The 14,034-nt window shown below is 48.2% G+C and overlaps 1 protein-coding gene across 50 annotated transcripts in view; it reads left to right on the top strand.

The window, feature by feature from the left end:
- The first annotated feature begins 138 nt into the window (after positions 1 to 138).
- MADD (MAP kinase activating death domain) overlaps positions 139 to 14,034 on the top strand; it is a 40,441-nt gene continuing 26,545 nt past the window's right edge. For 12 of the 50 annotated variants that reach the window (XM_007181197.2, XM_057552706.1, XM_057552688.1 and 9 more), the window contains exons 1-15: positions 143 to 392; positions 3,656 to 3,815; positions 4,558 to 5,154; positions 5,571 to 5,874; positions 6,396 to 6,527; positions 6,951 to 7,064; positions 7,762 to 7,842; positions 9,724 to 9,902; positions 10,256 to 10,491; positions 10,691 to 10,847; positions 11,126 to 11,229; positions 11,837 to 12,027; positions 12,405 to 12,529; positions 12,916 to 13,055; positions 13,882 to 13,983. In XM_007181197.2, the coding sequence (XP_007181259.2) occupies positions 3,754 to 3,815; positions 4,558 to 5,154; positions 5,571 to 5,874; positions 6,396 to 6,527; positions 6,951 to 7,064; positions 7,762 to 7,842; positions 9,724 to 9,902; positions 10,256 to 10,491; positions 10,691 to 10,847; positions 11,126 to 11,229; positions 11,837 to 12,027; positions 12,405 to 12,529; positions 12,916 to 13,055; positions 13,882 to 13,983 (2,524 nt within the window). In that variant the 5' untranslated portion in view covers positions 143 to 392; positions 3,656 to 3,753. Of the gene's footprint in view, positions 393 to 3,655; positions 3,816 to 4,557; positions 5,155 to 5,570; positions 5,875 to 6,395; positions 6,528 to 6,950; positions 7,065 to 7,761; positions 7,843 to 9,723; positions 9,903 to 10,255; positions 10,492 to 10,690; positions 10,848 to 11,125; positions 11,230 to 11,836; positions 12,028 to 12,404; positions 12,659 to 12,915; positions 13,056 to 13,881; positions 13,984 to 14,034 lie in introns of all 50 variants that reach the window. The other 38 variants (XM_057552692.1, XM_057552675.1, XM_057552690.1 and 35 more) reach the window with 6 other exon arrangements.

Raw genomic sequence — 14,034 nt, 5'->3', positions numbered from 1 at the left:
TCCGTGTCGAATTAAAACGTTTGCGCAACCCAAACAAAAAGTATTCCTTTGGGTCCTCCCCTTGTCACGTAGAGGCGCTGGGCTGGCCCAGCGCTCCCCATCGCGTTCCCACTTCCACACGCATAGGTGTGTGCGTAGCCGTCTCTCTCTCTCGAGGGCCGGCTCCACCCTGCAGCGCTCGGCTTGGTGCAGCCCTGTCCCCCCGGGGGTGAATGGTCCGGCCCCTGGCCCCTCAGCCTCCCCCTCCTTCACCGAGTCGGAGTGGTACACGGCCCACGGTGCAGACGCGGAACTGGCGCGCGGTCCGAGCGGCGCCCGCGCAGAGGAGCGATTGACGCTCGGCTGCCGGGGGACGTCTGGCCGAACCCGGCCGGTACCCCGAGGCTCGGGAGGTAGGAGGGTCCGGGCCGCTGGGGGCCCCGGAAGGGTGTTTGGGACGAGGCTCCCCGGGAGAAACGGACTCTGGGAGGAAACAGGGGCTCTAGGGCGAAGGGGCCTCTAAGGAGGCCCTAAAGGAGTGTGAGGGGGCGTAGGGTCTCGAGAGGGACATCAGGGGTCCGTAGGGAAGAGGCTGGCGCTAGAGGTGGGGGCGTCCGGGTCGCCGAGGGGGTTCGGGCTGCGAGCCTAGGCGCAGCTCGCGGCTGCAGGGCGAGATTCCTGCGGGGCTGGCGGGCGGTCCTGGTTCCGGGGCGGGGGCGGGGGAGAACTGTCCAGCAGGTGAGGGGGCGGCCAGAGCTGTCCAGCTCGGGGGCCCGAGCCGTGCTAACCACATGGCGCGCGTGTGTGCGTGTGTATGTGCGTGTGTGTATTTGTGTGCGCGCACCCGCGCGCCTTATTTTTGGTTAGGGTTTGAATTCAGCACGTTTGGCTCTTAAAAAAAAAATTTTTTTTTTTTTAATTTGGTGTTTCAAAATTGGCTTGTTGGAGAGTCGAGACACCGTTCAGTTTTTCCTGCAGCTGCTTCCCTCCCCATCCTCGTGCACCTCTAAATTCGTCCTCCTGTTCCTGCCCTCCCCTCTTCCCCAACCCTGCCTATTGCCTGCCTCTTTACTCTCATTCTTCCCCACGCTGGACCAGTCTGTGCTGATGCGCTTGCAAGGTCACTGCCTGGGGAGGCGGTGGAGGGGAGAGAGCCTCCTGTTGTGCTCACGTCAGCAAGGATGTCATATCGCTCTCTGGTTCCTGTGGTTTTACTATGACATCCTGCCCAAAATGAGGGGCGAATCCAAAGGGTTGGTTAATGTGGCCATTTGTAAGCTGAAAAGACATAGATAATTTAAAGCGGTGGATGGAGTGGATGGTAGTTGTGTAGAACTTCAGCAGATAGGTATGCGTTTTGAGCTTGATGCCTTTGGAATTGTAGGGGCTAGGAACGAGGATCTATACGTTAGTAAATGTAGCTGAGGCAAGAGGCAGAGTGGGTGGATGTGAAGACAGAGTGTGAGGTATAGGTAATGCGAGAGAATTTAGAGTCTTCGTGAGGAGGGGAGAGGGGAGAGAATGGGAAGAAAAGCCTTGGTTATCTCTGCAATCTGAAAAACCAAAGGCAGTGGCTGTTGATGAGATATAAATTGAGACTAAAAATCCATCCTATCACTAGTGGCTAGAATAGTCACAAGATCTCTGGGTCCTTGTGGCTTTGGAGGGAGGTGAGCACTGTAGTGCATGATAATGATTTCAGTTTTATCAGGTGATTCTCAGTGGAGAGGGGGCTGGGATCCCACCAAGGATAGAGGCCTGATGCCTAGCATTTTAGTAGAAGATGCTTCAGGTGTGATCTTTGAGATTCTTATTTGGAAAGGGCTCCTGGTTTTCAACATAAACCTAGATTTCAAGGTTTAGCCTTGAGCTCTGGTCCTGTAAATTCTGTTTTATTTTAAGATACTTTGGCTCTCACTAGGCATTTTCCATATAATTCTTTAGAGAATGAATTATGCTTTTACCCATCTCCCATTTCATTTCTGTGTTTCCCTCCCCTTCTCATTCTGCTTGGGAGGAGCTGAACTCTGCTCTCTAACAGTCCATACTGCAGTGCCTCACGTTCTGCAGTATGCTTATGAGTCCGTAGCAGTGGAGAGGCCCAAAGGGCTTTTGGGGTGGTAGTGATGCCTAGAAATGAGTATTTTGCAAGCTTGGGAACTTGGTTTTCGTTGTGTAGAACGGAGATATCTCTATCAAAATCCAGAATTAAGACAAAGTGCAAACTAAAGGCACATGGGGGAGAAGATGACCTAACATCAGTCGGTGCTATCAGTGGAAGAGGTGTCTCTAGATTCAAGGAGAATGAATTATTATGGGCATTGACCAACTCTGGAGTAGCAGCTGATAGCACTGTGCGGTCCCCAAGCAGGGGAGGGGCGGTGGCTCTGCTATAAATAGTGCTGGAGCCAGAGTTGCTATGGAGACAAAACTGAATCCTATTACCTGCAGGTCCTGTATTGGGAGCAAGAGAAAGGAGGGAGAAGTATTTTGAGGATTTGAGAGGTGTTGTAAATTTTTTTTTTTTAATTATTAAGTAGGAGAGGAAAAAAGATAGAGCTTCTCATCTAAATCAAATAGAGCCTTAAGCATACAGAGAGTGTGTACGTTGTATGTATGGGAGTGCACGCAGCAGCAAAGAAGAGAGTGATGTGTGAGGGTGTGTGTCATGTAATGGGATTCTCTCTGTGTGTATAGTGAACAAGGTCTTAGTGTGGCTACGTGTGGAGCACAGAGGTGGAATACTGGAAGCACTGAAAGTAACCTTGTCACGGAGTGAAACATTTTGTTTAGAGGAGTGTATGGAGACCCAACAGGAAATAAATTACAGTTAGGACATGTAAGCTTTTTCTAATTTTTGGACTATGGCTTAGAAATTCCTCTGAGCACCTCTCCCTGTCCTTGCAGGAATACTGTTATTTCTGCATCTAATTCTTAATCTCTGTAAGATAAAGAAGGACAAGGCCTCATCTGTGTATATTGTATTACTAATTCGAATCCTGGGACCAGAATATAAGTGGAAGACTGTGATTCAGCACCAAGGGCAGAGCCAGTAGCAGTAGCCACTGGACCCCTTTCTTGCTTGAAGAGGGGAGAAAAATGGTTTAGATGAAGCAATTGGGGCATAGATATTCTTCATTTGAGATCACATGGGGTAGAGCAGCCAGCTGTTGTTACTGTCTGAGTGCAATTAACTGTATAGACTATATGGTAATTTCACATCAAGCTGAATGCAGAATGTTGGAACAGAGAATAATTAGGTTTCCACCTAGAGCTAGGAGTGCAGATTAGTTCTGATTAGAGAGTCTGGTTTGATCCTGATCCACCCTGGAGCAGTCCTGAAAGTGACTTAATTTTTGTTATCATAATAACTGAGTCCAGATTAGACCGACTGGGCCTGTTTTTCAGAAACAGAAACAGCCCCAGGGGTGAGGCTGGAAATGAGCTGGTTTGTAGGGATGGAGAGGTGAGCCATTATTTATCCTACTTCTTGACATTTGACTCTGTGAGCTCTTAAGCCTGGACAGAGCTCTAGGCTAGGAAAAGTGTCATGTTCTCCTATCTTTAGTACTAAAATGGAAGATCTTCTGACCTATGTCCCTGGCTGGGTTGAAGCTGAGAGGGATGAGTCCCTTAGGCACAGCAATGGATCTTATCAGTACTTTTTTCCTATTAGACTTGGATTTTCAGATAATATCAGAATTCCTCCTGGGGACATCGATTCCATGCTTGGTGCCTTGAAGTTTCTCTGAGATGAACTGATGAATCGGAACCATGGTGCAAAAGAAGAAGTCCTGTCCTCGGTTACTTGACTACCTAGTGATCGTAGGGGCCAGGTAACCAAGAAGCGACTGATTTTTGTCTTGTCATCTGGGATAGCCACAAAATCTGTGATGATTTCCCTTCCCCATTTCCACGTTGCTTTGCATATCTCATTCTCCCCGCCCCCCCACCCCCCCCACCCCGGCCATGCCATGCGGCACATGGGATCTTAGTTCCCTGACCAGGGATTAAACCCTTGCCCCCTGCATTGGAAGCACAGAGTCTTAACCACTGGACCACCAGGGAAGCCCTGCATATCTCTTTCTTCTTCTATTATTTCACCCTGGTGGGAACCTTGCTGCCAGTAAGGGAAACAAAACAGGTAGATTGAGAGTGTTGGCCTGGAGGAACAGAGACAGAGCAAAACTCTGCTCTTAACTAGCGTCTTTGTGATTTTGAGCAAATATACGCTATACACCTCAGTTTCCTTATTTCGAACAAAGGAAAAGTACATTGTACTCCTTCTGTCTCTACATATGCTCTCTTGGGAATTCATTAGCTAATACACCTTGAAAGATGCTAGTCATCTCAAGGTGTTAGTGATAATTTTATTGTCGCCATTTTCCTTTTATTTCAGGGTGGGCATCTTCATGGCAGCACAGACCTCATTTAGCCTATAGCTAAATGTGGCATGTTTTCCAAGGTCCTGCAGCTAGGTTTCTTTATCCAAAAGAGCATTTATTTCTTGACTGTGGTTAAAATTTGAAAGGGCGTTCTGTCCCTTCAGGCTGCTGAATTTGTCTTTCTGTTCTCCAGGCACCCGAGCAGTGATAGCGTGGCCCAGACTCCAGAATTGCTACGGCGATACCCGTTAGAGGATCACGCCGAGTTTCCCTTGCCCCCGGACGTCGTGTTCTTCTGCCAGCCGGAGGGCTGCCTGAGTGTGCGGCAACGGCGCATGAGCCTGCGCGAGGACACCTCTTTTGTCTTCACTCTCACCGACAAGGACACTGGGGTCACGCGTTATGGCATCTGTGTTAACTTCTACCGCTCCTTCCAAAAGCGCATGCCTAAGGAAAAGGGGGAGGCCGGGGCAGGGTCCCGTGGGAAGGAAGGACCCCATGCCACCTGCATCTCAGAAGAGGTTGGCGCCGAGAGCTCGGAGAGTGGCCCGTCCCTGCAGCCTCCAAGTGCCGACTCTACCCCGGATGTGAACCAGTCTCCTCGGGGCAGACGCCGGGCCAAGGCGGAGAGCCGTTCCCGCAACAGCACTCTGACGTCCCTGTGTGTGCTCAGCCATTACCCCTTCTTCTCCACCTTCCGAGAGTGTCTGTACACCCTCAAACGTCTGGTGGACTGCTGTAGTGAGCGACTGCTGGGCAAGAAACTGGGCATCCCTCGAGGCATACAGAGGTACGGTTCACTGCTTATGCTCAGAAGAGAGGGGCGGCATCTAGAGTTGAGGTGTAATTGGCTTGTGAGGGGCGTAGGAATTTTCCTCTAGAGCCTGAGCTCCTTCGGACCTCCTTAAGCACTTCGTGTTAGTCCGTGCTAAGCAAAAGACTACTGCAGAGTTAGACTTCCTTCCATGATCGTGTTTGGAGTGGTGCTGAGGAATTTGGTGTTTCACGATGGGCAGGACAGCTAAGCCTTGCTATGTATACGTTTTTGCACTTGTCATTACTCTTACGTATACCCTGTGATCCTAGCTGAGACCAAAGGGTGGGCTTCTCCAGCTGCTGTCATTAGACCCTCTGTGGTTACGCTGGGCTGCAGCGGGGTGTCAGCTCCAGTGCTTACGTGTCTGTTTCCTGCTGTCTGCTGCTCAGGGGCACCATGTGGCGCATCTTCACGGGAGCGTTGTTAGTGGAGGAGAAGTCAAGTGCCCTTCTGCACGACCTTCGAGAGATCGAGGCCTGGATCTATCGATTGCTGCGCTCCCCAGTACCCGTCTCAGGGCAGAAGCGAGTGGACATTGAGGTCCTGCCCCAGGAGCTCCAGCAGGCTCTGACCTTTGCTCTTCCAGACCCCTCTCGATTCACCCTAGTGGATTTCCCACTGCACCTCCCCTTGGAACTTCTGGGTGTGGATGCCTGTCTTCAGGTGCTAACCTGCATCCTGTTAGAACACAAGGTGAGAGGGCCAGCTTTCTAGACTGTTCTAGGGCAAGGGCTTTGAAACGTGGCAGAGGCTAGACCATGAGTTCTCTGAGGATAGGGACTACATCCTTTTCATCATCTTGTCTCCAGGAGATAACACGATACCAGGTATACGACGGGTACTCAGTTGGTGTGGGTTGAATTAAGGTACTAGTATCGTGTGGGATATATTCAGAGGGCTTGACACTCAGTTGAATTCTCCTTAACTACACCAGCTTAATTCTCTGAAAATTTCAGTCGTTTTGTTCCAGTGAGTGACCCTGGGATTTAGGGGTACAAGAACTAGGATGACAAAGGAGTGATTCAAGGGAGAATTACTGCAGTGCTTGCACTGGGAGGCGGCAGGCAGGGTGAGGCGTGAGGCAGTGATAAGTGTGGAAACTAAACTCCCAGAGCCGTAGGCTTGGTGAAACAGAAACTAAATTGTAGCGTGGGAAGCTGTTTTCTCACAAACCTTCTCCTGTCGGGTAACCCTTGTGGTGTGGCTCGTTGCAGGTGGTGCTGCAGTCCCGAGACTACAACGCACTCTCCATGTCTGTGATGGCATTTGTGGCAATGATTTATCCCTTGGAGTATATGTTTCCTGTTATCCCACTGCTGCCCACCTGCATGGCGTCTGCAGAACAGGTGAGTCTCAAGGTGTCTTCTGGCTTTGTCACCTCTGTTCCAACTCTGTCCAGCTCTGAGGGCGAAGGCTCAATGCCCAGAGAAGTTGTAAATCATTACTGGTCCTGAATTCCTTGTTATAACTTATTTGTCTACAAAATCTGAACTGATCTGGTGGCAAAACCTATACTATTTATGTTTTTTATTTATCACAGTTAATATAATGATTATAGGCTGCTGGCTACACCACTGCAGGTGCTACATAATATGTAGAATATGCACTATTACTTTTCTAAAATCTGAAAAATTCTGAACTTTGAAACACATCTACCTTCAAGGATTTGGAAGAGGGATTGTGGACCTGCATTTTCCTTATCTAGGAAAAGTCGTGACTCAATATGTGATCGCAGTAGGTTTTGGTTTTGTTTCTTGTCTTTTCCACAGCTGCTGTTGGCTCCAACACCGTACATCATCGGGGTCCCTGCCAGCTTCTTCCTCTACAAACTGGACTTCAAAATGCCTGACGATGTATGGCTGGTGGATCTGGACAGCAGCAGGGTGAGGCTCTTGGCTGAGGCATTGTAGGGTCTAGAATAGGATTGTGTTCTGGTTTTCTAGATTACTCCCAGGAAGTTCCTAAGTTTGTGGGTGATTGCTGTTATGAGACTCATTGAAACAACTTTTTAAAACATACTGCTTTTACTTTATTGGCTTAACAAACCCTTGGTTAGGACTCAAAAGAATTAAAAGATTTAGTTTTGCTGGAGTTAAATGCTTCCCCACATCTTCCAAGAGCAGTAGGGCAGTTGCGGTTGCAGGATTATTAGATATGGTGTAGGTCATCTAATGGCTTTCTGGGAGTGTAGTTTCTAGTAAGAAACTGCAGACTTTAAAAAAGTATATTAACACTCTGCGGTGTGAGTACATTGAAACTTCGGTAGGTAGCCCTTATATGGGTTCACTGTAAAACTTTAGAAAATGCAAATAAGTATAAAGAAGTCAATAAAAACTATGATCCTATTATCTAGAGATAGTCACCAATAACATTTAGGTATAATATTTCCTTGCAGGTGTGTATATGTGTCATATACATGTGTATGTGTGTATTTTATATGTGTGTACATGATATATGTGTTTGCATATATATAATAATACCGTATATATAACTTCCTATTCTTGTTGCTTACCTTTATGTAAGAGAAACTTTGGAGCAACTAATTCTAAGGTCATGCCTTTTATCTTTCTTCTGGTGCAGGTGATTGCCCCCACCAATGCAGAACTGCTACCTATCCTGCCAGAGCCAGAATCATTAGAGTTGAAAAAACATTTAAAACAGGTAGGTGAAGAATGACGAAAAGGAAGGGGAGCAGTAGCGGCTATAGGGCTGCTGTAGGCGGACAGCTATTGTAAGAGCCAGCTTCCTTTCAGACTTCAAGTGGAGTAGATTTTCTTAGCCTTGGGTGGGCTTAAAAAGAGATGTATCCCATTTCTGGGTTGCAGGGTGAATCTCAAAAAGGGCTTTTTAGATTCCTTTTAATTCATTGTGTGTCCCCTCCCACCCTCTAATCCTTGTAATGCTGTGTAAAACAACCCTTCACTTCCTGCTGCTTGTCCCATCTGCCATTCTTGATGGCCTTGGAGCATTCTCTCAGTGTTACAGGAGGGAGTTAGTAGTTTGGATAATCTGGCTCCTTTTATGTTTTCCTCTTGAATTGATCTCTGGTCCCTATAGAATCATTTCTTCAAAAATTCCTTTCTTTGAGTAAACCCTTAAATACATTTTTCATTGATTGATTTTCTTCTTCTTCTGCATGCCGAACACAGTACCTGAAGGTAAAGTGTGATGAGGCCCTGGTCCTCTGCGCTGCTGTGTGTGTTATGTAGGACCACCAGTAGACAGCTCTGTATTTCTTTTTAGGAATCTGTCATTTGAAGGGTCTTCAGGAATCTCTCTCTGTGTTGTCTCAGTTCTTAGAAATACCTCTAGGTGGGGACTTCCCTGGTGGTGCAGTGGTTAAGAATCTGCCTGCCTATGCAGGGGACGCGGGTTCGAGCCCTGGTCCGGGAAGATCCCACATGCCACGGAGCAACTAAGCCCGTGTGCCACAACTACTGAGCCTGAGCTCCAGAGCCCGCGAGCCATGACTGCTGAGCCCGCGTGCCACAGCTACTGAAGCCTGTGCGCCTAGAGCCTGTGCTCAGCAACAAGAGAAGCCACCGCGATGAGAAGCCCACGCACCACAACGAAGAGTAGCCCCCGCTCGCCGCAACTAGAGAAAGCCCGCACGCAGCAGTGAAGACCCAATGCAGCCAAAAATAAATAAATAAATAAATAAATAAATAAATTTTTTTTAAAAAGAAGGAAGAAATACCTCTAGGTGAAATCTGTTTGGATATAAATGGGTGATTTTGTATTATCCCTCTCTCTTTTTCACTTGATTCATCACTACTGATGTAATACGATATCTTGTTACTGCAGAGTCTGGTGAGGATTGCAAGTTCAGAAAGTTCTCTAGCTGTCTTCCTTTGCTGTGTTTTTCATCCTTGGTGATTGCTTTAGTATGACTAATGAGATGGAGAGGTTGATACATGATATTGGACTTTAAATGTTTGTAGGAGCTAAGATTTTTGAGCTCACGGATCCTGTATTCTGACCCCTGTTGCTCAAAGTGTGGTCCATGAACCAGCAGCATTAGCATCACCTGGGCTTGTTAAAAAGTGCAGAATCACCTCAGGTATACTGAATCAGAATCTGCAGTGTAACAACATCCCCAGGTGATTCCTATGCTCATTAACATTTAAGAAACACACTGCTGGGCTAGACCAGTGGTTTTCAAACTGCCCCATGGAGCCTCTGAGGGTTGATTTAGGTTGGGACCCCCCCGAACATATGAGGCTCTGGGTTCCTTATGTCCTTCAGAGAAGCTTTACTTTTACATGTTTCATTTGTTTATATTATATTCTACATAGATTTCAATTGAAAAACAAGATTTTGTAGCTAAAACAAATTTGAAAACTGTTGCCTTGGACTTCAGGTTTGATCAAGTTGCCCTGAGTCAGATTGGCTTAAGCTGAAGATTTCATAATTCAGATTGTTTTCTAAAGGTTAAAATATTTGGATTCTTGTTTCAAAGATGAAGGTCCTTTTCTAGGAATTGAGATTGGCTGGCTGCCCCAGAAATCTGCCTTCTCTGAGGGACTTCTTATTGTTCCGCAGGCCCTCGCCAGCATGAGTCTCAACACCCAGCCCATCCTCAATCTGGAGAAATTCCACGAAGGCCAGGAGATCCCTCTTCTCTTGGGAAGGCCTTCTAATGACCTGCAGTCTACACCTTCCACTGAATTCAACCCACTCATCTATGGCAACGATGTGGATTCTGTGGATGTCGCAACCAGGTACAGCCAAGCCAACCCCACAGTCACAGGCTCTTAAATTGGTCTCTGCTCACTCAGTGACCTTGGGACAGATGACTGCCCTGAGCCAGAGGTTCTTTATGTATACAATGTATATAATATTTGGTTACATTTGCCACCTTAGTAAAAGCAAACAGAAGAAATAATCATACTCTCAGGCCTCTTAGACCTTGCGTGAACAAGGGGATTGATGATTCTTTAAGATACCTCTCCCCTTGCTGTTGGAAGCCCGTTAAATGATGACTGTGGGAGGTGGTCTGAGGCCTCGGGTCGTAGGGATCCTTGCTCTGCAGGGCGAGGGACTCGGGTCATCTCACCATCCCCTTCTTCCCCAGAGTGGCCATGGTCCGTTTCTTCAACTCCCCCAACGTGCTGCAGGGCTTTCAGATGCACACACGTACCCTGCGTCTCTTCCCGCGGCCCGTGGTAGCTTTCCAAGCTGGCTCCTTTCTAGCCTCACGTCCCCGGCAGACTCCTTTTGCTGAGAAACTGGCCAGGACTCAGGCTGTGGAGTACTTCGGAGAATGGATCCTCAACCCCACCAACTATGCCTTTCAGCGGATTCACAACAGTGAGTCCCCCGACCTCTGCTTTGCCCCACCTTCTGCGTTTGTCCTCCTGATGGCTCTTCCCTTTGCTTCTTCCCTTTCTAATCTTCCACCTGCCCCTGCCATTCTGATTTTGCTTTAGACTTTTTCCCACCTTTCTTGTAGGTTTTACTTGCTTTTTTCCCTTATTGCTGACTCTCTCCTTTTTTCCTCCGTGGGTAGACACGTTCGATCCAGCCCTGATAGGCGACAAGCCGAAGTGGTACACCCACCAGCTGCAGCCTGTCCACTATCGAGTGTATGACAGCAGTTCCCATCTGGCTGAGGCGCTGAGCGTGCCACCGGAGCACGACTCTGACTCTGACCCTACTGATGACAGGTGAGCAGCCCCTTATGGCAGCAAGACTGTTCTTGAAGTCTAAGAGGCTCTTGCTAGCCGTTATTTAGCGCAATTGCAGAATTTCATAGGATTTAGACATCAGTCCTTGAAGCCTTGGGTTATATTTTGGTTGATTGTTTTGTGTTAGTTTCCTTATTTTATCTCGCTCCCTGGCCTTGAGTTAAGAGTGCTCCTCTGTTTATTTTTCCTGATGCTGATTGCTGATTCTTCTCCCTGCCCCTTCTTTCTGTTTTATTTTTTTGCTCTTCACTCTGCAGCGGCAGTGATAGTATGGATTATGATGACTCAAGCTCTTCTTACTCTTCCCTTGGTGACTTTGTCAGTGAGATGATGAAATGTGACATCAATGGTGATACTCCTAGTAAGTGCACTTGGAGAAATTGGCCAGCTTGGGACAGGGTTTGGGGTTCTGTGATGGTATGGTCTGTACCTGCCATCCTTGTTGTTTTTTTTTTTTTAATTAAAAAATTTTTTTTAAATTAATTTTTTAATTGGAGTATAGTTTTTTTTATTTTTTATTTTATTTTATCTTTTTGGCTGCATTGGGTCTTTGTTGCTGCACGCAGGCTTTCTCTAGTTACTGCGAGCGGGGGCTACTCTTCGTTGCGGTGCGCGGGCTTCTCATTGCAGTGGCTTCTCTTGTCGCAGAGCATGGGCTCTAGGCGCACAGGCTTCAGTAGTTGCAGCACGTGAGCTCAGTAGTTGTGGCTCGCGGGCTCAGTAGTTGTGGCTCGCGGGCTCTAGAGCTCAGGCTCAGTAGTTGTGGGCGCACGGGCTTAGTTGCTCCGCAGCATGTGGGATCTTCCCGGACCAGGGATCGAACCCGTGTCCCCTGCATTGGCAGGCGGATTCTTAACGACCGCGCCACCAGGGAAGTCCTTGGAGTATAGTTGATTTACCATGTTGTGTTAGTTTCTACTGTACAGCAAAGTCAATCAGCCATACATATAATCCTTGGGTTTTGGCAGACGTGGATCCTCTGACACACGCGGCACTGGGGGATGCCAGTGAGGTAGCTATTGATGAGCTGCAGAGCCAGAAGGAAGTAGAGGAACCTGGCCCAGACAGCGAGAACTCTCAGGAAAACCCCCCTCTGCGTTCCAGCTCCAGCACCACCGCCAGCAGTAGCCCCAGCACCGTTATCCATGGAGCCAGTTCTGTACGTGAGGACTTGGAGGAGTGGATGAGTGAGGACTGTTACTTGGGACGTGGGCCTCAGCTCTGTTAGGAAAGCTAGGATGAAGCTATTCACTTCATTTGCTACTTTCTCCACATTTCCCCCTTCTTCCTCTCCATAGATCCTATAGTTCAGAGCCTGTGAGATACAATTTGACTCCAGAAGGACATCCAGCTTTGTTCAGGGGTTAGCCGAGATCCCCTTTGCATAATTTGTGGAGATAGAGAACAGGGGTATAACAAAGATCTTTTCTCACATACTCCTTAGGCTAGGAACCTGACAGGCCTGGCTTGAACTGAGAACATAGGAAGGCATCACAGGGCACCAGGTGACTCCTTTTCATTTAACATGTCCCCTAGGAACCTGCCGACTCAACGGAGATGGATGATAAGGCAGCAGTAGGCGTCTCCAAGTCCCTCCCCAGCGTGCCTCCCAGCATTGGCAAAGCGAACGTGGACAGGCGTCAGACAGAAATTGGAGAGGGGTCAGTGCGCCGGCGAACCTATGACAATCCGTACTTCGAGCCCCAGTATGGCTTTCCCCCTGAGGAAGATGATGATGAGCAGGGGGAAAGTTACACTCCCCGATTCAGCCAACATGTCAGTGGCAATCGGTGAGAGCCTGGGGTTGCCTTCTAGATGGGTGACTGAAGGACCTCACTACAGTGGACCCTGGGTGAGGGTTAACCAGAAAGTCTGAGCAGTCTGAAGGCTCTCATGGTCCTGCGTCCCCAGAGGGTCGTGCTTTGATATAGGCATTTAGAAATTGTGGGGAGGGAGAGGTGACTGCAGTGTAGCATCAGGCCCACACGCCCCCCCCCAAGATTAGGTACCCCTGCCTGGGGCTTATAGGTGCCACTGTGCATTCAAGGGCTCAAAAGCTGCTGCGGCCCAACAGCTTGAAACTGGCAAGTGACTCAGATGCAGAGTCAGACTCTCGAGCGAGCTCGCCCACCTCCACCGTCTCCAACAACAGCACTGAGGGCTTCGGGGGCATCATGTCTTTTGCCAGTAAGTGCCTTCAGCTCTCTCACGCTTCTGTCCCATCTTCGCTCCAGCAGGGCCTGACCGTGGCAGATATGGCTTAGAGCTTCAGACATAGGGCTGGGTTGGCATTATCAAGCTCCGGATCAGGTCGTTTGGGTGATACTGAATAAGGTATTTTCAGGGGAGGTCAACGAAGAACAGGGACAGATTAGTCGTTATCTTTATACCTGGAGGTTTTAGTCTGTTTCAGGTAAGACAGCTAGCTGTTCAACTGAAAAATAATCGTTGTATTAAAAATCATAAACTTGTACATATATTTTGCGGAAATATTCTGGTCAAATTTGATTTGGGTATACATCTAGTATCTTCTTTGCATGGGAAAGGACTTTTTCATGAACGCACCTTGAAATCTATGTGACATTGACTTGTGCATAGAGAATATTACCAGAAATGAGGGGTGGTGTCAGTTAAAGACTAAAGACAGACTAGGGACCGGAGAAAGCCAACATGGGGTATAATTGTGATGGTGAGTTTTTTAGAAGCCCAGGAGGGACAGCACCAACATCAGACCCGGAAGCACGTTAACTGCCAGCGTTCATGCTGGGTCAGCAGTAGAGGAGAGACTTGGATGTTATCGTGGGAAGCAGTCAGAGAAAGTTGTTATGAGCAGTCCTGGCAGTGGCCCCTTTGTTTGCCCCTGAGTTAGGCGTGATCCTTTCTAAGCGAGGTCAGAGGTTCTGGAATTGCATTTGAAAAGGAGGAGGGTGAAGATGATGATACGGTCATCGGAGCATAATGCTCTGATTCTTTATCCCTCTGACTCACTGCTCTCACTCGCTCCCCTTGACAGGCAGCCTGTATCGGAACCACAGTACGAGCTTCAGTCTTTCAAATCTCACACTGCCTACCAAAGGAGCGCGAGAGAAGACCACACCCTTCCCCAGTCTGAAAGGTAACTCCAGCCCTCCTTTTGCCAAGCCAAGATTCTCTGGGAAATATTTCA

This window comes from Balaenoptera acutorostrata, chromosome 9 (assembly GCF_949987535.1).
Source record: "Balaenoptera acutorostrata chromosome 9, mBalAcu1.1, whole genome shotgun sequence".
Lineage (NCBI taxonomy): Eukaryota > Metazoa > Chordata > Mammalia > Artiodactyla > Balaenopteridae > Balaenoptera > Balaenoptera acutorostrata.
Note: the sequence above shows the minus strand (reverse complement) of the source record. Positions and strands in the feature narration are given on the sequence as shown.